The sequence below is a fragment of the Sturnira hondurensis genome, unplaced genomic scaffold, assembly GCF_014824575.4.
Source record: "Sturnira hondurensis isolate 20B ecotype Veracruz unplaced genomic scaffold, ASM1482457v3 Scaffold0006505, whole genome shotgun sequence".
In the NCBI taxonomy this organism is placed as follows: Eukaryota; Metazoa; Chordata; class Mammalia; order Chiroptera; family Phyllostomidae; genus Sturnira; species Sturnira hondurensis.
The window spans coordinates 7,679,026-7,703,496 of NW_028079136.1; the positions used below are offsets into that span (position 1 = coordinate 7,679,026).

At 48.0% G+C, this 24,471-nt stretch overlaps 3 protein-coding genes across 8 annotated transcripts; 2 read left to right on the forward strand and 1 right to left on the reverse strand.

Moving 5' to 3' along the window:
* The first annotated feature begins 455 nt into the window (after positions 1–455).
* On the forward strand, positions 456–4,670 carry ASCL3 (achaete-scute family bHLH transcription factor 3). 3 transcript variants are annotated; one of them, XM_037050116.1, is made up of 3 exons: positions 511–3,178; positions 3,283–3,431; positions 3,640–4,670. In XM_037050116.1, the coding sequence occupies exon 3, from the start codon at positions 3,652–3,654 to the stop codon at positions 4,195–4,197; it is 546 nt and encodes a 181-aa protein (XP_036906011.1). In that variant the 5' UTR covers positions 511–3,178; positions 3,283–3,431; positions 3,640–3,651; the 3' UTR covers positions 4,198–4,670. The 3 variants fall into 3 exon arrangements, with proteins under 3 accessions (XP_036906013.1, XP_036906011.1, XP_036906012.1); XM_037050118.1 differs by lacking the exons at positions 511–3,178; positions 3,283–3,431 and adding an exon at positions 456–473; XM_037050117.1 differs by lacking the exon at positions 3,283–3,431.
* Positions 4,671–5,041: 371 nt separating this feature from the next.
* CUNH11orf16 (chromosome unknown C11orf16 homolog) lies at positions 5,042–16,356 on the forward strand. Of its 3 annotated transcripts, none has more exons than XM_037050121.1 (6): positions 5,042–5,365; positions 7,708–7,892; positions 9,153–9,309; positions 10,485–10,716; positions 11,346–11,993; positions 15,284–15,700. In XM_037050121.1, the coding sequence occupies exons 1-6, from the start codon at positions 5,066–5,068 to the stop codon at positions 15,484–15,486; spliced, it is 1,725 nt and encodes a 574-aa protein (XP_036906016.1). In that variant the 5' UTR covers positions 5,042–5,065; the 3' UTR covers positions 15,487–15,700. The 3 variants fall into 3 exon arrangements, with proteins under 3 accessions (XP_036906016.1, XP_036906014.1, XP_036906015.1); XM_037050119.1 differs by lacking the exon at positions 15,284–15,700 and adding an exon at positions 16,270–16,356 and having other exon boundaries at positions 5,061–5,365; XM_037050120.1 differs by lacking the exons at positions 5,042–5,365; positions 15,284–15,700 and adding exons at positions 6,852–7,033; positions 16,270–16,356.
* Positions 16,270–24,144, reverse strand: AKIP1 (A-kinase interacting protein 1). Of its 2 annotated transcripts, XM_037050122.1 has the most exons (6): positions 24,053–24,144; positions 23,637–23,864; positions 23,080–23,160; positions 20,901–21,005; positions 19,543–19,614; positions 16,270–17,064 (listed from the first exon to the last, which is right to left on the reverse strand). In XM_037050122.1, exons 1-6 carry the CDS (start codon positions 24,059–24,061, stop codon positions 16,924–16,926), a joined length of 636 nt encoding a protein of 211 aa, XP_036906017.1. In that variant the 5' UTR covers positions 24,062–24,144; the 3' UTR covers positions 16,270–16,923. The 2 variants fall into 2 exon arrangements, with proteins under 2 accessions (XP_036906017.1, XP_036906019.1); XM_037050124.1 differs by lacking the exon at positions 19,543–19,614.
* Positions 24,145–24,471: the final 327 nt, after the last annotated feature.

A 24,471-nucleotide genomic window follows, 5' to 3' on the forward strand; every position in this document is an offset into this window, starting at 1 on the left:
ACTCTTTGTATTTTCTGCTCAATTTTGCCGTGCATCTAAAATTGCTTGGACAAAAGTACAGTCTATTTAAAAGGGAAAAAATTTAATAGGTATTTTAATAAACTATAGGTTCATATTGACCTTTCTGGTTATGGTCTTAATTACTATTTAAAAGAATATTGACCAATATTGGCACATTATGAAATTATTACTTAAAGACATTTTTCATGAATAATTTTGATTAAAAAATCATATAACCCAGATGAATGGGGAACATTCTTTTTCCAAACGAATTTGTTACAAGAGTCCAGTTTTGTAAGCAAAACTTTCCACTTAGTTTTTGTTCTGTGTTGTCATATCTACATGTGGTGTAGAAAAAACAGCTAAACCAGAACTGAGCAGTTCTGTTTAACTGTCAGCTTCTTTGCATATTGTTATAAATCAGGTTAAGTCGGACTGAATCCAAAATACAGCATCTCGGTGATAAAACTCAGGTAAGAGACTCTTCCCCAGGGTGGCCCATGGGGAGAGTAAGAATATGATTTCTAGGAAGATTCCTAGGCACAACTGGTAAATGATGAATTGTGTCAGCTGTCTGGTTATTTCATTATCTTAAACTATCCATTATGCCTGTATGTTAGATTCAGATTTTGCTGGTGGCTGAATCATCTAGAGCAGTGGAGAAGGTTTTGGTTTGGAAGTCAGGAGACCTAGGTTCTGACCCCCACTCTGCAACTGGCTCTGCAACTTTAACCAAGTTTCAATCTATGGGGGACAGGATAAGTGGATTTCTAAGGTTCCTTCCATCCCTAACATTCTAAAATTCAGCTATATGTGTAGTTGCAGCTTTGTTTTTTACATGCTAGATATATTCAGTGTCTCTGGAAGTTGACTCTTTTACGCTCAGTAGAGCATCCAAAATCTCTTCAGAGTTTTATCATTAAGACCTCATGTATTTCCCAGAAGAGCTCTAGGACCGAAACCTGAGACTTTTCCAAGACAGGTGTGTCTCTTAGCCATGCATGGGTCGGGGAACTGCCAGACCCCAGCACTCGTCATCTGTGTGGCTTTCTTTTATAAAATTTGTACTCAGCTTCTGCAAACGTACCCAGCTTCCACTGGACTTCCTGCCTTGATCTTCTTCATTACTGCACTTTTCATTCTGTCACCCTGTTGTGGTTAAATTTTTTTATTTGAATAAAAGATGATCGCTGCTACTACAGTGATTAGTGAACTTTTTTGGAAATGCTCAACAGAAACAGCTCCTCATCAGCGTGTCTCCGAGACACCGGGCTCTTTTTCTAAGAATAATGCAAAGACTTGTTAAAGCCTAGAAACTTTTAATTACTGGGGCAAATACGCCTTATTCAGATTTCATCTGAGTCAGTGTTTAAGACAGTATTGAAATGTTCTGTCAAAAATAAAACCATACCCAAAGAATTTTTGTGCAAAATTGGCTTTGATGACTCCTGTCTTACCTGTTGGTGTCCTGTTGTGTCGCTTCTGGCTTGTCAGCCATGGGCAGCCGTGAGGACTGCCGTTCTCAGATGTGTAGGGACATAGGCTCCACACATGTTCTGTTTCCGCCCTCTAGAATCTCTGGCTTGGGGGTTTCCTAACTCTTTTCTCAGCAGTTTTTTTTTGGGGGGGGGGACACAATCTTGTCTAGTTTTTTGTCTTCAGAGATTTTTGTTTTTATTTCAGGCCAGTTGGTCAGTAATTTGGAATCTTTCACTTCCTGTTCCTTTGTTTTGATTTTTTTCACTGGACCTATGGCACTTATCTCATCCCACCCCTGACTCCCCACTCCCCCAATAAGGAACAGTTTTTCCCGGCATTTACTTTTTTCCGGCTTGTTTCCCCATGACTTCTAACTCTTCCCACCGCCCTTTCTGTTTCCGTCGTCACTTGTCTTTCCATGTGAGTTAAGATATAGGCTTTTCCACAAAAGCTGCAATGCACTTGACTGCACGAGAGTTCTGGTGCTCAGAGGCTGCTCTCCACACCGCGTGCTGCGGCCTGCAGAGTTTCGGCTCTGCTCAGGTGGAGGCACCAGTGACAGTGCCATCTAACCCTGCTCGTGAGCATTAGGGATTTTTTTTTGGGGGGGTGGGTAAGTTTTTTTTACATATGCCAAGCACAGAGAACAACCTCTCCTAAAGGTGTTGAAAAATCACACCCCTGAGAAATTAGCAAAAAGCCCTATTTCCTTCTTTTTCTGGAGGCCCAGTTAGATTTCATATTGCTTTCCTTTTTCCATTTTAGGTATGCTCTTCATCTCTCAACCAGTATGCTTTGGGGTATATCAGTGTTTGGTTTTCCAGTGTTAGGGAAAACATAAGCCAGGTTTTCTGTAAGGTGCCATCTAGAAAGGAGTGCTGCACAAGTATTCTTCCGTTAATAAAGGAAAAGGGGAAGAGCCAGTGCCTAGCACATTGTGTATATTTTTATTTCCTTCAGTCCTCACAGTCTCTCTGCAGAACAGTCAGCAACTCGGTTGGTCATTGGAAAAAACTGAAGCCCAGAGAGATTACGAAACTTGTCTAAGGCCACACAGCTGAGGAGGGGCAAAGACCACATGGAAACTCGGGGTGCCATCACTGAAGGAAAACGCTCTTTTCTTACAACGTTACCCTGGCACCCAGTTAGCTGGGTAAATGGCCGTGTCCCTGGAAAACCTGCTGCAGCTGCGTTGTTACAGTTAAAGGCAAGGCAATGGCGGTTTAAGGAACCAGATGAGTGCAGGCCTAGTCAGGTTGAGGGAAGGTGGCAGCGTGGGACCTCGGGGTGATACTGCATCCTTCCGGTCCATTTTTAAAAGAACAAAACTTAAACACAGATACACTCCACTCCATATTCTTTAAGTTCTATGCAAGTAAAAATATGTAAATCTATGTTTTAAATGTGATAGGAGAGTTTTTCATTTAAAAGACCCGGTGAACTTTTAAGAGTGAATGATTCCTTTCCCGTTTTTGTTTTCAGACCTGCCTCTGGAACGTTAGGCATTATTTAAGAAGGCTGTGCCTGCGAGGACGCAGGGGCACTAAGTCTGTAGTTCCTCTCATGCGTGTTCGAGCACCGTGGCCTTGCAGTGTTTCCCAGACGGTCATTCGCACACACCTTCACAGCCACTATTATCCGAGTTCCACTATACCGTTACTGACTTTCCATTTTCCTTCAGTTCATATTTTTCACTCAGGTAGGTTTTATTTTTTAAAATAAACTTTGAATCGTACTATAAATGTGAAATCAGTATAATTCACAATAAAAAGGAATTCAGAGTAAAGTATTATTAAATTCTAGCTAGATAGTATTGCTTGTTGAAGGCTTCCATCCGAGGAGGGTTAGAGAGCACTCTGGCGGGGCACAGGGCACACCCAGCAGACGAAAAGCTGCATCTTTGTAATCCTTGGGACGGAGAGAGAATTGAAAGGCAACAACTTTCTCACAAGGTGAGTCAGTGTTATTTAACACTGCTTCTGTGTACCATCAAACATCCTCTCTCTTACTACCCACAGAATGTTGTAACCCCTTTTAGTCTGAGCTCAGAAGCTACACATCAAGGCAGAAGAGTCTTTAAAACATTGATCTCTGAGAAAGTCGATATCCTCTCCCCATTTATTAGTTTATCCCAATTAATACACTCGGTTGTGTTTCCAGGCGAACGAGGAAATGATGGACAATAGGAGCTACTGTAATCTGCCGGAAAAACTGCCTGTCCTCTCTGACTCTGCCCACTTGCCTCTGACCCGGTCCTTCTATCTGGACCCCGTGGTCACTTTCCACTTGTACCCGGAAGCCCCGGTGCCATCCCCTTATGCTGAAGACCTGTCGTTGCTGCCCTTTCCCAGTGATTCCCTGATGGTGGAAAATTACAGCGAAGCCTGCCCCTTCTCCTTCCCAATGCCCTATGCGAGTTACAGGAGGTGTGAGTACGCCTACGGGCCTGCCTTCATCCGGAAAAGGAACGAACGGGAAAGGCAGCGGGTGAAATGTGTCAACGAAGGCTACGCCCAGCTCCGACACCATCTGCCAGAGGAGTACTTGGAGAAACGACTCAGCAAAGTGGAAACCCTCAGAGCTGCAATCAAGTACATTAACTACCTGCAGTCTCTTCTGTGCCCCGATAAGGCTGAGACCCCCAATAACCCTGGGAAAGGTCCCACCATAATAGCAACTAGCAGCCGCCACACTGACCCCATTTTTAGAATCATTTGACTCAGTGTTTCCAAAGAGAAGCAAATAATGTCACAAAATGGGGGCTCGTAGAGCATCATGCAGTAGTTTTTCCTAAATGTAATTTCTGTGCGGGCAGATAGTAGCTCAGATGCCAACCTATGGTGCATATTTATTACCTGGATTTCAGACATCACCTTCTGCAGACCGAGAAGATGATTCTCAAGCTTTGGCGATTGCTTTCCAGCACTTGAGAGGAACGGGACTCCCAGGATCCTCTGTACCTCTCCGCTTGCCCTTCTCACACCCTTCCCCAGAGTCTCTGTTGTGAGAAAGTCTCACAGAAGTATTGTGTGGCTAGTGATTACTGAATGCTTGTAAAATGCACTTTGCAGGCACCGCGTGCAAAGCAAACACAATGAACCTCCCTTGATTTGTCAAATTTTAGTGTTTTTTATTTGAGGTTGACAATAAATCTATACCTTACCCATGTCATGGTGGGCAAGTGTCTCAGAGCTGAGACAAAAGTAGTCAACAAAACCTTGTCATCATTTGAAATTATTTCAGTTATTTTTTCCTGCATACAGAAGGCTTCCTTAGGCACCTTAGTGCACGGTGAAGAGGTCAAGCTCCGGAATGAGACTGCCTCCGTGTAAACTATGGCTCTGCTGCTTTCTCTCCACGGCACAGTTCTTCATCCACAGATGAGAATAATGAGAATAGTAACTACCCTGTATGTTTATTATGAGGATTAACATATTAACAGCGCCTGGTACATAAGTATCTATAACCTCTATTATTCTTGTCCTTCTCTTGTTTTGTCTTTAGCATCATCATTCTCTAGGCTTTCTCAGCCAGAAAATGCGCAGCTGCCTTCACCACTGGGAGGGTCTTGGAGTCTGCCTTCAAAATGTCTGAATTTCCTTCCCCCTTAACTCCCAGGTCCCATCTCTCCCCAGGCTCAGAGAGCACTTCCAATACACTGTCACACTCATCTCCACTGTCATTTCTTGGTGAAGCCTTCTCACTCTGGCTGTTGCTTGCTTTTTCATTTTGTATATATATTTTCGTGCGGTTTCTATCCTGGTATCTTTGCATGCTGTGTTTGCACAACACTCTGTATTCTTCAGGAGACTGGAAGCTCCTTGAAAATAGGGACCAGTCTTACTCATCCTGCACCCATAGCACCTGGCAAAGAGCCTCTAGTCAGGTAGGTGTTGCCAGTGGGTATCTGGGTTGCCATTTTCCAGTCCTATCATCACACGTCTGAACTGTTAACAGCTTCCTCCCGGGTCTCCCAGGCTCTGTTCTCAACTGACTCCATCCTCATGCTGAGGTTCCTAAAGCATTTCACGCCCTTTTGTGGCTCAAACCCCATGAAGACTGCCTTTGACTACCACCTTGTTTACATGTATCTGCTTGGTTTTCAAAACTCCCACCAATTTGGCCCTTTCTCAAGTATCCACACCTTGATTTTCCTGTGAAACACGTTCCCCCCCCAAAAGAAGTGTAGTCTTGCAAATGTATCCGTCTCTCCTAGCTCTTGCTTCCTGCTTAAACTGAAATGTTCTCCTTTTCCCCTCTACTATTGAAATCCTACCTGTCTTATTCAGGAATCCTCCTCTAACTGCCAGAGACTTCACTGGTTTTTCTTGGACTCTGACTTCATCATTGTGCAGCCCTTAGGCAGGAGAGCGGTCGTCAGGTAGGAAGCTTTGGGGTGTAAGAGAAAATCTGGTCCAGATCGGTGTCATCGATAAAGGCTCACATAACTGAAGCATCTTGCAGTAGGGCAGCCTTCACAGGGCTCAACACTGTCACCAGGAACCTGTGTTCTGTAGGTCTATCCTCTGAATCCTTCTCTGGGAGTAGTTTCAGTGTCCCCAAAAGGCTGGCAGAAGCTCCCAGAGCCACATACCTCCTTATTACGGATAGGAGGAGAGAGAGAGTCTGCAGCCTGGGGTTCCCAGCGGAAGTCTGGAGTGCCTTGGGTCCATGTCCCAGCTGATCCCTGCAGCCAGGGGACTGCAAGGTGCTGACTGATGTATGTTCCACCTGTGGGTCTGGGGGTACCATCAACCTCTCCTGACCACGTGGATCCTCAAATAGAAACAGGCACTGGTGGTACAGGGGACTAAACATGGGAGAGACACCTACAAATACACCTACAAATAGCAAACAGTGTTGCTATTTCGCTTCCACTGAGCCCCGCCTGGCTCACCACTGGTGCCCAATGACTGTCAGATGCTTCAAAACCAGCTTCTCCTGTGGGCATTCAAATGAGGGCAGAAACTAGACTTCTGTTCCTTTGGTCCCCACTGTCCACCCCACCACCGAAGTGGTCACCACACCTCTGCTTCTAGGCAGAGTCCTGTCTGTTACAAACAAATATGCCCACGCCTTGGGTTATTTTGTTTTAAACTACCAACAAATTCTATGTTAGAGTCCCTAGTCCAGCCAGTGGATCCACACCCCCCAGCCCCCTGCTTGCTCAGGGTGGAGGCATATCTATAGTTCTGAGTCTAGGGCTCCCTTGGGATCTGTGAGGGCTCCCTTGGGATCTGTGAGGGCTTCCCGCCATGACTGGGTCTTCCAGCAGTGAGGAAGCCTGAGCTTTTGGGAATTGAAGCTACCATGACCTTTCTCTCGAATATCTCCCTCTTTACAGATGGAGAATAACCCCTTGCCCCTCACCCAGCCCATGCCTCCCAAGGCCCCCTGTCAGCCCCTGCACATGCTCAGTACACTCAGCCCACAGTGTTCCTTCTGGCGCACAGCCATGGCAACCTGCTTGGCAACCAGGAGTCAGTTGGGCTCAGGCTCTGAGCCCCAACTGTCAAAAGGGCTGAGGCCGAGGTGGAGGAGGTTGGGGCTGTGGGTAAGTGCCTTTGGGTTCAGACCTGTGGACTTGGGCAGGGGCAGACCCTGACAGGGCTCTTGGGGGCTGGGGCAGCAGAGTGTGCTCTTGGGCCCTGGGTCACAGCTGTTGCCTCTGAACAGGTCTGTGGAGGCCATAGCCCTGGGATCTCAGCTGGGCCTGGGTCTGGGCCTGAGTTGGTCCTGTAGATGACTGGGTTAGGAGGACGTCTGTGGCTTGGGCTAGGGGTCATTTCACCACCAGGGTTAGGATTTGTGAAGGGAAGTATGGTCTTACCCTCCCCTACCTTCAGGAATCCTACAACTGGGGAGAAAAGGAAGGAGGAGAAAACTAAGGTATATACTGAGCTACTTCTGTGCCAGGTGCTTTCCATATATTACCTCCTGACTGCGTGTAACTGAAGTGCAGAGGTGAAGAGAGCATGCAGCTCCCAGGCTGTGAAGAATTTAAAGCAGATTTCTCTTCAATCACAGCTCCTGCTCTTTCCACCCTGTTCTGAACTGAGGTGCCCAGGGCAGGTGGTTTAGAGGACACTCTGAGCATCTGTGGGAGTGAGTGGGGCCCCAGAGAGGCCACTGACCGCTGACTGCTGACTGCAGAGCTGAGCCTCCTCCAAGCCCGGTACCCTCTGCTGGGCTGCATACAACTCAGATAATGGTGGTGCTTATTCTCAGGCGGTCTCTTCGAAGCCCATGGAATCCTCCGCAGAGCCTGGGATGCCTTTGCCCAAATACTGCAGCGTGGCCACAACCCTGGAGGTCCCCGCCTGGGCCAGCACTGCTCCTCCCTGGGACTTCGCCTTCACCTGCCCCTTTGGCCCCCAAGCATCCTGGCTCACCTGGCACAGCCCTCTCACCAGGTACTGGGCCCCACCCCTCTAGAGGAAGGTGGTGGTCATCTCCCTTTTTCTTCTGTGTCCTTTGGTTCTGCACAGCGTACTGTGAGGGAGAGAACTTGCTTCCTGGGAAGGCCAAAAGTGTTTCTTACTGTGTGGGCTATGATTTGCTTAAGGTATTACATGCCCCCAACCTAAACTGTGCTCCCAGGGACCTCAAGGGCTGCCTGGCTCTTGTCCCACCATATAGCAGAGTGGCACGTATCAGAGTCGGGTTGTGTGAGAGAAGGCAGTCAGGCCTCCCCGGTTTCTGGATCGTTTTAGCATCAACCGTGGGACTTGATCTGGCACTATGTGAGAAATTGGGGTTTCCGCAATCCAGAGCCAAGGTGAGATCTCCAGGCCCCTCCCTGGGTTCCCTCCGCATCCCTCCGTCCTCCTGGCTCTTCGGAAACCAGATCCTCAGTCAGCTGTCTAAGGTGCACCTACTCAAGGGGAAAGACCCCTCAGCCTGTAAGCACATACTGGCCGTGTAAGTCCCAGGGACTGCCCCTCCATTCAGTTTGCCCAGCTTACTGACATGGCCACTCAAACCCTTAGTAGCCAGCTCCATTTCTTGATTCTCCTAGGTGGGTCATCTCATTCAAAACCAGAGGAAAGCAATCCTATAGCCTGGCTTGCCCACGGAAGTAAACAGCTTCTTCAGAAACCCAAGCTCTGACTCAACATTCTCTCCCTCCCTGGCTCGGCTGTGTCCACAAAATTCCCAGAACCAGCTTCTTGTCTCTGTCCCCACAGCCTCTGTCCAGCTCCTCGGTGCCTCCCCTACACACGACCTTCCTCCTCCCTCTGACCCTACAGCGCCAGGCATTCTCACACGCTTGCTGCTGTGGCATCTCCATCCGAGCCTCCACACCTCCTCCTGGAATCCCACACACCCACTTAGGATTCACCTTTGCGCTATTCTTCTCTGGGCTGCTATCTAATCTCAGAACCGGCATTAATTAACCTGAATACGTCAAAGCTAATCACATTTTGATGACCTTGAAACAGTTTCCAGTCCTCAAACAATGGTTCCCTCCTCCGTCCTCTCCTTCTGCCCCATCCCACAGTTTACCGCACTGGGAGTCATAGATGGGCACTTTGTACGTGGATTTCTGTTCCATATAGCTTTGTGTGTCACACACATGCCTCTTGCTGCTCAAATCTATCTGTGAAACGTGTTTCTTGATGTTTTTAGGGCTAGGTCTTCTCTACTTCCTAATTCTGTTTGCTTTTTCCCAGATGTGTGTCTTATCAACCATATCTCCACGTGGCTGAGCCAGCCGGGCAGGGGCCCTGTTGGCTGGGAAGAGTGGGAGATGCTGCTGGCACGTGGGTCCTGGCAAGAAAGGAACCAGATGGCTTCTATTACCGGGCTCAGATAAAGACCGCTCCAGAGGCAAGTCCCTCACTGCCCACAGCTGTCTCCCCGCTCCCTCCTCTGGTGGCCCTGTCGTCCCCGACATTCCTCAGCGGTGTGTGCCCAGAAGTTCAGTTTCTTGGAGAAGCACAGCCCTTCCCTGGCTGGGCCGTGCAAGTGGAAAGGCGGTGTCAGGGAGTGCATTAGCGTGCAAGGGTTGTGTAAGAAAGTGGTGCGAACAGAATGGCTTAAACAGCAACAGAAATTTATTGTAAAAGTACTTTGTTGGGTAAAATTCAATGTGTGGAATTCTTGGGCAACAGCCTAAGGGTAGCAGGAGCAAACACGTGTGCCTGTGTGCACGCCTGTGCACCTGCACACGCAGAAGCACCGGAACCTAAACCTGCACTCAGGAGCTAGGCCCGGCTTTGACTTCGGTGGCTGCTCGCTTCGGGACTTTTCTCTTCTTTATGGAGGGAGACTGTGGGAATGGGGGTCATGGAAGAAACACTAGTGTGAGTTCTGAAAAAACACACAAGTGATACAATCTCCAATTAAAAGTCATTTTGTCATTTTCAAGTAGCTAATACATGAATTCAAATGAAATATTAGCAGAGTTTCCCTCAAATAGAGAGGTTCTGTCTAGTGATTTGTTAACTAGAATTTATTTCTTTTCAAAATCATACAGAGCTCTCAAAAAAGCTCATACTTTAACTTTAGCACTTCTCCCGCTCTTTCCTCACTGGCGTGATGCAGGGCTGAGCGCTGCCCTAGCACCCCAGCCACTCCTTGCCCTCGTGGGCCTGCGGGTGAAGACACCGTCACTGGCTGGTCCTGGACACAGGGACGCTGCACTTCTTGGACATGCTAGCAGCCGGGGGAGTGCACTGGGGAAAGAGCCAGAGGACCCAGGGTTTGCAGGACAAAAACAGGAACAGGAGGAGAGGAAACAAGAAAAGGACGAGAATGGGAAGGAAGGGCCGGACGGGGTGAACAAGAGTTATCCTGGCAAGAAGAGGTGGAGAATACCCTCACCACCCGCTGCCTGTCTCTGCTACCGTGGTCTTTAAGCAGTGCTTGCCCCTCCCTTCTCTGGCCCTCATGTTTGTGAGGAAGCCCCGGGCCTGGTTCCAGGGCATGGCTGCAGGGAGCCGTGATGCTCCCCATGGCGCTTCCTCCCCCAGACCTTATTCTGAGTGTTTTCTTCCCCACAGCTGGAGAGGCAGGGGGCCCTGCTTGTGGAATTTGAGGCTCCGCTTGTCACAAGCCCAGAGCTGCCAGCCCAGCGGCAGAGCGTGGTCTTAGGAGAAGATGTCGTTCAGTTCTTGCCATCCATGGAACACTCACTGCAACCTGGGGACAAAGTGCTGGCCCCCTGGGAGCCAGACAGACAGCGTTATGGCCCCGCCACTGTCTTGGGCTTGGAGGCGAGAGATCCCCAGAGAGGTAAGGCCAGCTGCTCTGACCTACCGGTTCCCAGAAGGAACCAGGCTGGTGATCAGGCCAGAGGAGAGAGCAAAGGGGTCTCTACAGCTTAGGGGTCTTAGAGGCATTAAAAAACACCACCCTTACCCCCTCACTTGCAGTTTAACCCGGGGTGTGGCAACAAATCTACAAATCATATCGTTGAGATTAAAAAATACTTTTCATCAGGGTGAAATAGCCTAAAACTATTATGTCTATGTTGGTTAGCCAGCCTATGCTGTGGTGGGTTATCCTGGGGTCACACCGGTACTCATCCAGTGTGACCTGTCCCCCACCACATTGTCCAGAGACTGGGACAGTCCCCTTCAACAGGGCCGACCAGTCGGCATCACCATAGTTAGGAGAATGACAGAAGGAGGTTCCTCCTTCCAGCTGCCACCTGAGGAGGAACTTTGGTTTTGACATCAGAACCAAGGCAGGGAGTTGTGCAGGTGCACTGGAGGTGAGGGGGTGTTCCTGCAGGCTCTCTGGGAGAAGTCCGTGTGCGGAGGCAGCAGAGTAGAAGGGCTGCTTTTGGGGAGAGGAGAACCCTTATCTCAGAACATAGAAGAGGTAGTTGTAACAAAATGTTGCCATTTTCTGTTATCTAGCATGGAAAGAAGAAATTACTGTTCACTTCTGGAATGGCAAGACAGCTACGGTGCCTCTAGGTGGGGTCAGGTGGGTGCCCCCCGCTGTCTGGAAGAAGGCTGTGGAGAAGCTGTGCCGGCCTTTGACCAGGGAGCACCCCAGTGCCCTCCTCAGGGTGCCCTGCTGCTCCCTGCTGGGGCCGGGCACTGGATGTGTTACCTACGGGTTTCCACTTGGCCCCCCATTCCTGTGCCCTCCCTGCCACCCCCACACCTGCTGCCAGCTGCTGTGCCAGGGCTGCCTTGGTTGCCCTTTGGCTGGACCTACCTGGTGGCCTCTAACCAGGGCCTCGGGGGTCATAGCCAGAGAACATCCAGAGGCAGAGCTGAAGCCCACAGCACAGCTTTTGCCCCTGGAGGCTCCTAAAGAGGAGGAAGTAGCAGTGCCAGCTCCCATAGCTGTGTCCTCCTCCCCCTCTGAAGAGGATGTGGAGAAGGATCTGGAGATGGGCGCCCCCCAGAGGCCGATGGTGGACAGTACAGACCCTGTCCCGGCCAACACAGACCCTGTCCCTGTGGAGAAGACTCCGAGGAGGCCGGGTGGCCCCTCCCAGCCCGAGTGGAGGTACTGGAGGAGAAACGGGCCGGAGCCACAGCCTGGGAAGCCAGGTATACCTTCTTCTAAGGCGGGGCTGAGGCCTTTGCCCCCTTTCTTCCCTTATGTCTCTTGGGAATCTGAGCCACGTGACCACTAACCTGGGAGTGGAAATAATAAGCAGAGTCTGTGATAAGAGGGAAATAAATGGTAGGTTTCCATTTAAGCAGTAAAGCCCAGCAAGAAAGGATGGGGTGATCTTCTTGCAAAGGTTCGCCTCTCTCCTTAACAGCTATCCTTTCTTCACTAGTCTCTCCTGGAGGTACTGCTGCTCTCCTTTGTTTTTATAATACCTGCCCCCCTCACCCTTTTTGTTCTTGGAGGCCTTGATTTTCCTCTGGATGAAGCACCTTAAACCCTCCAGGGGCTGATTAGTCTTCAGTGCCCCAAGAAGCCCAGAAGCGATTTTTCAAACACCAGTGGTCAGGCCCTACTCTCTAGAGGGGGCCCGTACTAAGTCAGAAGCAGGGCCCTGCACCATGCTGCTCGTTCTTACAGCTCAGAGGAAGGCGGTGTCATTCTTTGCAATCTGCAGCCATCCCCAAAGTTCTTCTTTTAAAAAATTAATTTATTTTTAGAGAGAGGGAAAGAGAGAGAAAGAGGGGGAGGGAAACATCAATCAGTTGCCTCTCATACACTTCAAATGAAACCGAACCCACAACCCAGACATGTGCCGTGACCGGGAATCAAACCAGCAACCTTTCACCTTGCAGAGTGATGCCCAACCCACTGAGGCACATGGGGCGGGGCCATCCCCAAACTTCTGTATCATGGGCTAAGAGCTGTGTGATATGCCCTCACAGGTTTAGGAGCAGTAGGTCACTGATGCGCCTCATGCCCACCCTGTCAAAAGTCCCAAAGGGGCCTCAGGAGAGCAGAAGCCTGTCAGCCGGCCGAGCTATATGGTGGGGGATAAGCCCGGTCCTAGACGAGATTCTTGGGGTCCTAGGGTCATCATTTTAACATTCAGTGAACTAAGTGAACATTCCATCTGAGGCAGGGATGCTCTGAGGGTTAACGAATATCACTGCTAAAAGCTCAAGGATCTCCAGGTACCACCCGCACTGGGACCCACGTGGGTCCCAGATTGAAGCCATCACCCTATTTCCAGGACAGTGGCTCAGCCAGAAAGACCTTCTAGCTCACGAGGATTTCAGTCTTGCCCCAGGACAGACTTTTTATTAGTCCTCAGTTCCAGATGGTTGAGAGATTGTTTCTACAATGAGAAACTTTCTTGGTCATCTCCACTGGACCCCTGGACTTTGGGGCAGGCAGGGGTGGGTTGATGTCACTGCTGATGTGTTTTATCAGAGGGCGCCAGGCCTTCCTTGGCTTTCAAAGGCGTGGGATCTCTCCCCCACCTCTGGGAGGAAAATAGTAAAAGGACAAGAATCTAGCCATGATCAGCTGAGCTCTTCTTCCCCTAACTGAGAGGAAATATATTAGAAATAGGGGTGGGCAAAAGTAGGTGTACAGTTGTAATACAAATAACATGATAATAATAATACAAGAATAAACTATTTCTCTACTTTTGCCCTCCCTGTTCAAAGGCTGGGGGAAGGTCCCTGTGCTTCTGGGAAATGGGTCACTCCAATCTCACAGAGGGAAACATTGGGAGGCCTCGGCAAAGCTACTTAGAATCAGCTTTTTCTACTAGATGTGCCCTCCCAACAGGTGCTAATAAAGAGAAAATGGTGCCCAGATCTAGAGTTCTCACGCTAAATTCTCCATAGCGTCTATGGCCTCCTGCTTCAGCACAGTGGGGAGAAAGAACAGCTGTACCCTCAGAGGAGTCTGTGGGGAGCAGCTGGGCAGCCCCAGGCCCCACCTCACGGAGGGGAGCCAGGCGCCAGCGGGGTCCAGGGGGTCGGATGTGCCATCTTCTAGATGATGGTCAGACGGCGCCAAACCGGAGCCGTCCCGGGCACAGAGCACACACTGCTTTTATTCCCCCCCACTGCCTACCCACCTTATCCTACCTCAGTCTCTCTCCCCATCACCGTATTTAAACAAATCCGCTGCAAAGGTTTACTTCCCCAAATAGGTGATAATAATTGGCTACATAAAGAGAAATATAGTATCTTTGGGCACTTGGCCCAGCTGTTCTCCAGGTGCTGGATCAGTTGTTGCTCCAGGTGAAGGTAGTTGCTGGAGCTGAACTGGGAAAATCGGTGGGCCTGTCTTCTGCCCAGTCCCGGCCCAGATGGAGAATATGCCTGAGATGGGGTGTGGAGGGAGGGGCCATTCCTGGCCATTGCCACAGGTGGGCTGCTATACACCACAACAGACTAGTGATGATGACACAATGCCAAACCCCAGGGCTTCCCCCCGGGCCCCCGCCCCCGCCCCCCCAGGTTTTTGTATTCTTTAAGGGAAACGTGTTCTGCGTCCTCTAGCTGTGCCTGGTAGCCATCCGTACTGATGCTCCGTACTGATGCTCAACAGTCAGTCTCAGGCTCTGCCTCTTAATAACCCTCTCGTATGGGTTCCTCTACCCTCCACCCTCCACCCTTTTTGTTACTTTGACATACAGGCAGTGAGGTTACCATCTGATCCTAAGACAGCAACCCTGGAGAGGCCAGACTTTTTTTTTTAAGAGAGAGGGAAAGGGAGAAAGAGGGAGAGAAATATCAGTGTGTGATTGCCTCTCACATGGCCCCTACTGGGGACCTGGCCTGCAACTGAGGCATGTGCCCTGACTGGGAATCGAATTAGTGACCCTTTAGTTTGCAGCCCACGCTCAATCCACTGAGCTACAGCAGCCAGGGCTGGGAGAGGCCAGACTGTTGGCTACCAGCAGCCATGTTGTTCTCCTCCCTTGCTTAGGGCTGAAACAGGATTCAATCTGTAGTTTTAAAAGTCAGGGAGGTGACAGATTTCCTTTAAAGTATTTCTTCCTTTTTATATATTGCCCTATTCCTCAGGAAGTCATGCCCCCCCCTTTGTGGCCTCATTCAACCTGTGAAAACTTGTTTTTCTATCAGCTTACGATCTCTTCTTTGTGATCAGCATGGTTCTGAGCTCCTTTAACTGGTGGCAGTGGGTTACCTTTGCTCTCTCTAACGGCTGGTTTGAAAGACATGCCTGCTAACTTCTACCCAATTCCAAATCTCATGACCAGATACCACCTTTCTCAAAAGCATAATAGGCAGAAGTGATGAGCATGATTTATTGCTTTAGAAAGAGAGAACGGTGCTAGTGAAGAGACGCTGTGACCCTTGGCATAGTTGTACTTAAGGCCATCAAGGCCCATCCCATCAAAATGGTGGCATAGTCAACATACCCCACTGAATCTTAGGGTTAGGAAAAAGATGTTGTGACACCCAGGACATGAAGGGCAACAAACAACAGAGAGAACAGACTGTAGTCATGGGGAATGCCAAGGAGCTGGTCCTGGAAGTAGCCAACACGAAGCCACTGGAGATCCTGCCCGAGAAAGCTGCAAGCAGAGCACGGAGTCAGGGCGCGGCTGCGGCGAGTCCGAGAGGCCAGAGCTGCTCAGATTAAGTGCCCCGAGGACCCAGGTGAAGCAGCATGGCTTGGAAGGGACTTTTTTAATTTTTATTTTTTCAATGACAGTTGAGGTTGAACATTATTTTAGTTTCAGATGTACAGCATAGCTGTTAGGCAATTACATAATTTACAAAGTAATCCCCTGATAATTCCTTCATCCACCTGGCACCACACACAATTACAACATCATTGACTATATTTCCTATACTGCACTTTACGTTGCCATGACTATTTTGTTAACTGCTTCGTTTTTCCTTCTGAATCCCTTGGGAGGGGGCTTAAGGACTCCTCCTATGGTTCTTCAACCTTTTGGGGTCACACCCTCTTTGAAAATAAAACCCATCTCTTCTTTCCAGAAAAATTCACATACCCACAATTTTGCACATAATTTCAAACAGCTTACAGAACCCACAAAGGTCATCATAAGCTTCTTAGGGGAGCAAGGGCCCCCAGTTAAATGACCCTCTATTTGCACGGATCTGCTTTACTAGGCCCTGTGTCTGTGGGAGTCTGATTCTCATCAGGACTGCTAAAACAGTGCTACTTAAAACTTCATATTCATTATATAAAGTGCTGGCGTTTTTCCCCTGAGGGAAGACTTGTCATGTTCAAAACGAGATGAATAACTAGGCAACTCAAATGAGAGGTGCAGCAATCACACTATTGGTGAGGTAGCTTCAATGCGAAGGACTCACCGATGACTTTTTAAAATCAGTGCCTTTTGATCCTTAAAATTACAGTCAGTCTACAACTCTGAGGGCTTTTTTCCCCTTATAGGAAGCTACAGACAGTAAATTCCTGAGGAAGAGTTACAGAGTGGCTGGCAAAGCCTCCAGTGGAAGGAGGTAGCGTGCAGGCCATGGAGGCTAGCTGAATAAGCAGCAGCACCTTCGCCCCACTAAGACTTCCCTGCAGAGGGGCGGCAGGAAGGCACTGTGGTGAGAGGCACCGGCGTGCTGGCGGCCCTGGCCAGGGCTGCCTGCCCAGTGGGGCCATCTTGGAGGATGCTACTCCACACAAGTCACAGGACGTGGTCGGCCTGCTTGGGGCATCTGCATCCACAGCCTCTCTGCCGTGTTTTCATAAAGCCTACAGTTGTACGTATGACATTTTGTTGCTCCTAATACCAATAAAAAGGTATTCTCTTTATTTTCAAATTGAGTCTCCTTTTTATTATCATGATTAACCTTTACTTGGAAAGCAAACAGTAAAAACTATTCAGATAGCCATTATTACTTTCAAGGAAAACAGAGTAAGAGGACTTCTACACTTTAAAAAAATAGGCCCTGAAAGAGACAAGCTCCAGTTCCCTGTAAGGCTGACCCTTTATGGTCGGCCCCCAAAGCAGATGGATGTGTAAATGTTACGAGAATCACGTGGTGGCTTTATTCTCCTCACTACTTAAAAAAAAAGGTAACATGATGGTCAACATCATATGGGGAAAACCAAGTCCACACTTTGTCCTGAACCGACTGCCACCACTTGAGTCTTGGTTAGATCATTCGCACCCACAGTGACAGAATAGGTCCCTGGATACACTTCTATGTACAGGTCCTTAGAGATGTTGTCAGCCTGGAAGGAAAGCAAATATTAGCAGTTTAGAGGTTTTTATATCCCAATGCCCAGGGCATCCCTACCAGGCTACCTCTGTGTGCCGGAGGCCGGATGGAGTGAAGCATTAATGTGGGAAATGGAGGCCCTGCTTTCAAGTCTCAGCCACATGATAGGACTATCCCTTAGGTAAGTCTCAGTGTCTTCTTATGCGTGTTTCCTTAGTTCTAAGACTGTGGTAATACCTACCCCTCAATGTGAGAGCACTGTAAATACCCAAGTATTACAGGAACATGAAGGATCATAAAAGGAACACTCTAGCTAGAGTAGAAAGATAAGAATTAGAAAGAGGGAAAGGCTAAGTCCACTGTTTTGGGATCAAAAGCAGACAGTGGCACTTCTTAGCACAGAGTAGCAGCAATGCAGAGGCACCTTGGAATTATGAGAACCATTCTTTTTCAGTATGCTTTGCTAAATTCATTATTGGGATGATGAAATATTTCTCCTAAAGCTGTGAATTCTATGAGTAGATTCCATTTTGTCATGCAGCAGGCTGGCCGGCTGGCAAAAGCCCTCCCTCGGCGGACTGGGTCTCCGACAGTGCAAAACACGGGACACTGGAGGAAGTGGGAAGACTGATGTGTAGAGCTGAGCTGAGCACGGACTTCACACACGGTGGGGACACGGGTCACGGCAGGTGTGCAAGCAGAGGAGGGCATCTTAGTTTAGATGGCAAAAGAGCAAAGTTGCAAAACAGGAAGGAGCCTGTCATTTAACGCCAAGGCTCTTATTCCACAGATGGGATACCACTCATGCTTACTCAGTGCCCAAAAGGAGAAGCTGTCATTTCCACCACCACTTCTGGGCAGGGGACAAAAGCATTGGCCAGCAAATTCTACTAGGAAGATGAATGATAATACTTGTACTTTTAAGAAATGTCCTCCCCCTCCACCTGATAGATCTGAAGCCATTTTTCCCCTCAAACTGCTTATGTTATACACTTCCATGTTATACTCCAGTTACTGCAAAATCAGAGGTGTGGCATCATTGAACTGATGTGAATGGCACAAGTATTTACTAGTCATCAGCTATATAAATAAACAAAAGTAGGTTCAGAAAATACAGCTGTATCCGAATTTCAAAAAGGCAGTGATGCTTCATCTGTCTGAATAAAAGGACATCACATACGGGATAAGGCTGGCATGTGCGCTCCCAACACGGGGCTCTCGGGAAGGCTGGCATTACCAAAACCCAGCCAGCGCGGCAGGCACCCGAGCCTAACCACTCACATTTGTACTAGAAGGGCAGTAGTCTTAGTTGCTACTTAGTGGGTCCACCAAAAAGTCTGGGTTTTTGCATAAGCTGGCTCTAGCAGCACTTAGGTGTCTTTTAACTTTATTCCAAACAATTTTGTTAGATTGTATTGTGACAGCTGTCATATCAGTGTGCATTTAAAAAAATACATAAAAATTGGTGAATTTTTATGTAGCCATTTCATATTGAAGATAGAAGAAAATAAGGAACATTTTTGGCATATTATGTTTTATTATTTCAAGAAAGGTAAAAATGCAACTGAAATGCCAAAAAAAAATTGTGTAGTTTATGGAGAAGGTACTGTGACTGATCAAAACTGTCAAAAGTGGTTTGTGAAGTTCCATCCTGGAGATTTCTCGCTGGATGATACTCCACAGTCGGGTGGACCAGCTGAAGTTGATAGCGATCGAATTGAGAACAATCAGTGTTATACCATGCAGGAGACAGCCGACATACTCAAAATATCCACATCAGTAAAGTTATTGGTGAAAATGAAAAATGTGTCTTTTATTTTACTGAAAGCAGTAAACAGACTTTTTGGTGAACCCAATATATTCTGAATCTCGGGTAGCATATTGTATCCAAAAAAAAGAGCAAATTATAGCAACATGCTGGAGTTCCTTTCCTCAGGATTCCAACCCTTCTGAGTTCCAAAAGATTTCCTGAGTTTATAAACTAAAGAGTACTTGATCCTAAAGAGAAACTTACCCCCATATGCTTTTTACAGAGAAACATTAGTGGAAAATGGGAACAAATCCCTTCACATGTTTTGGAACCCGATCTCACCAAATGTGTAAGTTTCCGAATGTCAGCAACGGTATTCACTTTGCAAGCACAAGGGTCAGGCCCCTCCTGCTGCCTGAACAGATGGTGAAATTCCAGCAGGACCCAGCGCCAGCCCAACTGAGCCGTAGGAACTGAGACGGGAATACTTCACATTCTTTCCAACCACAACTATGAGTTCAGACGCAGAGCATCGCTAAAGCTCCAAGTGAAGGAAGGATACGGAGAAAACAGAATTTTACACTGACCCACAACATTGCGCATGCTCCACAAGGCTAAAAACACCCCAACGTGCAGACACTGCAGATCCAGCACCACGAACCGTAAAATAACCAGGCAGCTGGCTCACAACTCTGCAGTGGTGGTGAAGCCTGTGTGGGACACTGGGAGCTCTGTACTCACGGGCAGGGATGCCTCTGGGATGCACCCGGGGGCTTGACAGCTGCCTCCAAAGCCAAGGGATGTTGTTTTACTCTGAAGAAACAAGCAGAAACACGGTTTTGTGCCCAAGTTCTCACTTCTGGATTACAAAGAGAAACTTTCTCCTACTTCATTAGGAACTAGCAATTGTTCTGTCAATTTTTTCTAAGTTGCCACCTAAATTATTAAGGCTTTTGGTGAGTTCTGTGAGATATTTTTAGTCATGTCCACCATGATTACTTTTAACCTTCATGGGCTTTGGAGTCGGATAAACCTGAATTTGAATCTTATGTCTGCTATTTACTGAGAGGGATTCATTTCTCTAAGCCTTGCTTTCCTAGTCTATCACATGGGGGTATGAGATTGGAGAGAAGATTTAAAGTGTAGAAGTGACAGACACTTAATGGGCTCTCCGAAAACAGAAGTGTCTTCAGTGCTTGTCTCAGGAGTGTGGGTACCAGAGGGGAACGGGCAGAATGATACACTGCCCTGAGAGGCACCAGCTTGCATTTTACAGGGAAGAATGGGAGGGATAGGAATGACCTTGGCCTACAAATAACCCCTTTGGCGTCAGGCCAGAAAAGAGAAGCCAGGGTTCAGGCTCTGGTGCTGCTCCTTATAGCCCAGGGAACAAAGGGGGCTTCCCCTGTGCATTCAGTCCTCACTCTCATCCCTGTGGCCACGCTTCCCTTCCCCAAACCCACAGGCCAGAGAAGTCACAACTCCAACCTGAGGATTAGACTCTGGGTTTAAGTTGGCTATGTTTTAGTACAACTAGGGGAGTTTAAAAACAAAAATAGAAACACCTGCTCTCCTTGGCAACAAAGGATTTCTGTCGGATCAGTTCAACAAGTAGAATCTTTGTCTTTACCAAAAAAACAGGTAAGTTTGTAGTGAGAGGCTTGTGTTATTATCTTTAGGAAAAGTATTTTGCTAAGAGACCTCCTTCTTGCACTTTTAAAAAATTACCTAAGACATGATACATATCACTACTTTAGAATAAAATATGTGATTATGAAAAAAAAAATCTCTTTCCTATCCCTAAAGTAGAAGAGGATATTCGAAGCTCTTTTCTTTCAGCCTGCCCAAGAATCCCACGGCCAGGACTGCAAGTTCAAGGGAAGATCCTACAGTGGCATCGATATTATATTTTAGACAAGGCCCTATTTCATGTTCACTGCTGTAAGCTTTCTGAGACTGGGGTTGATACATTTCCGTGGAGCAGTGGAATGCTGAGTCCCGTGGGCATCCAATGATGCAGCTCCAACAGGAGCTCCCGACAGAGGGCCTCCCATCTTGGGAGGCTTGGCACACAGCACAGCACAGTTGAGGACGTGTACCTGACCACTCCCTAGGTCCGAGCACGAGTGCAGTTGCGACTTCTTTCTGTGATATCGAAAGACGTGGACTGCCCCTCCTTCCTCTGGCGCAGATGAATAATATTTCTAGAGAAGTAATGTGAAAGATGTGATTAAACAGTCTGGTTAAATTTTCAAAAAACTCTGTTACTTAGGCAAAATAGGGCTAAGAAGGGAGGCAAAAGAGCAAAGGTAAATCACCTGCCTGCTTGACAGGCCTGCGAAGTCATTTAACACCATCTGAGCCCCTGTAAACTGGCTGCGGAGAAGGAAGGTGCATTTGGCATTACTTTGCTGCCATCTGCTGCCTCTGTAGGGCAACGGCTCTGGCCAACTAAAGCTGGGTAGGAGCATTTAACCCATGCTCTTTGCTGGGTGAAGTAGTTTTCCTGACTGCTCTCCCTTGTCAAATACACATGCCTTTTCATCTTCTCTCCATGACAAGTTCTGGTGCACAACAGTTCTACATTAATTGTCTAAGTCTCAGACAAGGAAAAGGGAAGAAAGGGGTGTATCTCCTTTGAGATTTGGAAATATAACAGGAAATGTAACATAAACCCAAGAGCTATGCAGCCGCTCTACCCTGTGGAAGAGGGGAGGGGAAGGAAGACGTCTCCAGTTTAAGGACAATAATCCAAATCAGAAAGCCGTTATATTTTTCTTGTCTGCTTCCTGCCCCTCGAAGTTAACCTTAGATTTGTCCCTGATTATGACTAATGATGAGGACATTTACCAGCCTGTTGAATTTGAATGCAGTGTAGGGACAGTATTTAAGGTAGGAGACCAAAAGAATGAGAAGCTAGAGAAAGCACTTCAAGACATGGACCCGATGATGTATCTTAGGGGCTCCTTGAAAATTGTGACGACAAACTTATAATACTGTTTTTAATTTTATCTCAGAAAGACAAGGGGTTCTGAGGCTCCATTCCATAACAGAGACCTGAACTGAAAACCAAAATGAAGAACACCAATTTGCTAAACCTCAAACCAAAGACAAATATTATTCCTTTTAAGTTGATCACTTCACAGTAGAGCCCAAGTTATGAATTTTTCTAAAACCCCTTAACAGAGTAAGAACATAAAAGTATTCTCTGAACTACATCTCATTGGTTGGAATCTTGTTCTTGGAGCCATAGGGATTCTATGAAAGTTGTAGAAAGATTAGAGAGTTTTTGAAGTCTTACTATGTGAAACTAAAAAGACAGAAACAAGGCATTCTCTTCCTTTTCCCTTATAGACCAGCATGCTTACACCCATGTAAGAATCATAAACAGTTAAGGCTGGAAGAGACCCAGAGTCTGTTGTAATTCTTAGACCATAAAGAATGCCCTCCATGAATTTTGGCTGGCCTGCCTTCAACATTCCCTCGATGTACTTAAAGATGACCTTAGCATAATTTTGAGAAGAGGGTCTTTAAAACCTTTGCTCACCCATTTCAATGAATGGTACCAAATGTGGTAATCATAAATCTTCATGCTGTAGTTTATGATAATTTTCTGATGTTCATCTCTCAGTGGAAACTAAAGAAACAGACTGTAAAGGCTGGAAAGGATTTCAGAGATCTTCATCTCTTCCACAGAGACGAACTGCCCTAAGGTGTTACAGCCAGTATGTGGCAGACCTCGGGTCTGACTCCTTGGGGGCTGCTCCTGTTCCACAGAACCACCTGTGCAGCCATCAGGCAATACGAACCCATAGGGACATACCTAAAACCTACCTTACCAGGGACTTGAAACAGAGGTTAAATTCTAATGTACGGATTTTGTTTCAACACATTTTGAAAACAGAGAGGCTCCGTCCCAGTTTAGAGTGATCCTAATGAATTTTTTTTTAACTCATCAGTTCAAAGTTTAAAAAACTCCAAATATTTGGACTTGATTGTTTTGGAATTCAGCAGATGAGGGCAGAGACCTTTTCTGACTTGTTCACTGCTTTATCCTCAATAATATCTACAGAATTAGGCATCCAATAAATATTGTTGAATTCTACCAATAGCTTGGATTTATCACCTGGTTTAAATTCTTAAGTGATTACAACTGACACATGAAGAGAGGGCAGGGTGAAATGGCAGTCTCCAGATTCTCCCTAAAGTCCACAAAGGTCCACTTTGTGATCCATCACCAAGCAGATCCAGGCCTGGCTTCAGCTTACACCAACTTACCCCACACTGACTTGAAGTATAGTCCATGAATTCAGCCATTGTTCTGAAGGAAGCACTGAGGGTTGGGCGTCTTTCTTCTCTCTATTTGAATAAATGGCAAGTCACAGGTGAGATCTGGTACTCCCTACTGGAGAATTAAGTCATTTGGGGAATAGTTTCCATTTTACTTTTCGAAAGTCTCTGAAAGTTTAAGTCGGTGAGAAAGATTTTACTAGGAAAGAACTCCAACTCTAAAAGGAGTAAATTGTCATGCAATTTACCCAGGGCAAAGAATGGTTTACAGGTTTTCCTCTAATCTCATATGGTTGCATATAAGAATTTTTTTTTTAAGTAACCAACCAAGGCCGAGCACTAACAGTATCCTAGAGCTACCCAATAATGATCTGTAAAAGTCACGAGTTTTCAAAGAGCTTTTCCGTTCATTTTCTTGACACTTCACAGCTTCCACCGCCAAGGGCAGGATCCCTCGGGTGCTTCCGTGTGGTCCGTGCCCTGGCACCCAGCAGGCCACCTCTAGGTGAATGAATGGTCTGGTTCCCCAGCACCGTGGCCCTCACCTCTCCTAGGAGAAGGCGCTCGGGGCCGGCTGTGGGCCATCTTTCTCCGTAGGGCCGCTCCTGGGAAATGACCCCCACGCTGCCTTTGGGAAACTCCAGAGAAGGCCAGTCCACCGCCCTCCTCTTAGCCCGCTCCAGCACTTCTTGACCCAGCCTAGCCGAGCGCTGCAGGGAACGCCGGTCCACCCCGTTCAGCGCCGCGGCCGCCAAGCAGTTCTCCATGTAGACCTAAGCGGGCACACACGTGTAAACAACGGCGGGTCAGCCGGATGCCGCGACTCTGCTACAGCTTTGGGTCCGAGCCAGGGCTTCTACCTCCCCAGCGAACAGCCGCCCCGCCTCCGCCCCCAACGCGCTACCCAGCGGCTGTCCCCTTCCATTTCCATCTACCCCTACCCTCCAAAGGGAGCCCTTACCCAGCCCATCTGTCAAGGCGCATGCGCCCAGCGCTCAAGCCGAGAGGGAGAGCTGTCTACAGCACCCCGCGCCGGCGCAGCAGGAGGCCGGAGGGGGGGCGGGGCGGGGGGGGCGCAGGTATTTGGCGGGTGGTGGGAGGCGGGGCGCACGCCTTACGCGGGACACGCTTCCTGCGTCTTGTCCGCGACCTCAGCGTGAGGGCAGCGGGGCGAAAGAGAGCGCCGGAGGCGGGTGGTGGTTGGTGGCGTGTGTAACTCGCAGCCCAGGCTCCCAGTGCGCTCTGTCGGAGGAGCCTCAGGGCCTGGGTCCTGGGTCTTGGAGGTCATTTCCGCTGTATAACGTAATGAACTTGATCTGAAGTCAGGTTGTCTCTTGTTGGGATAAGAAATTGTGGGAATAAGACTCGTGCCTCTGGGCA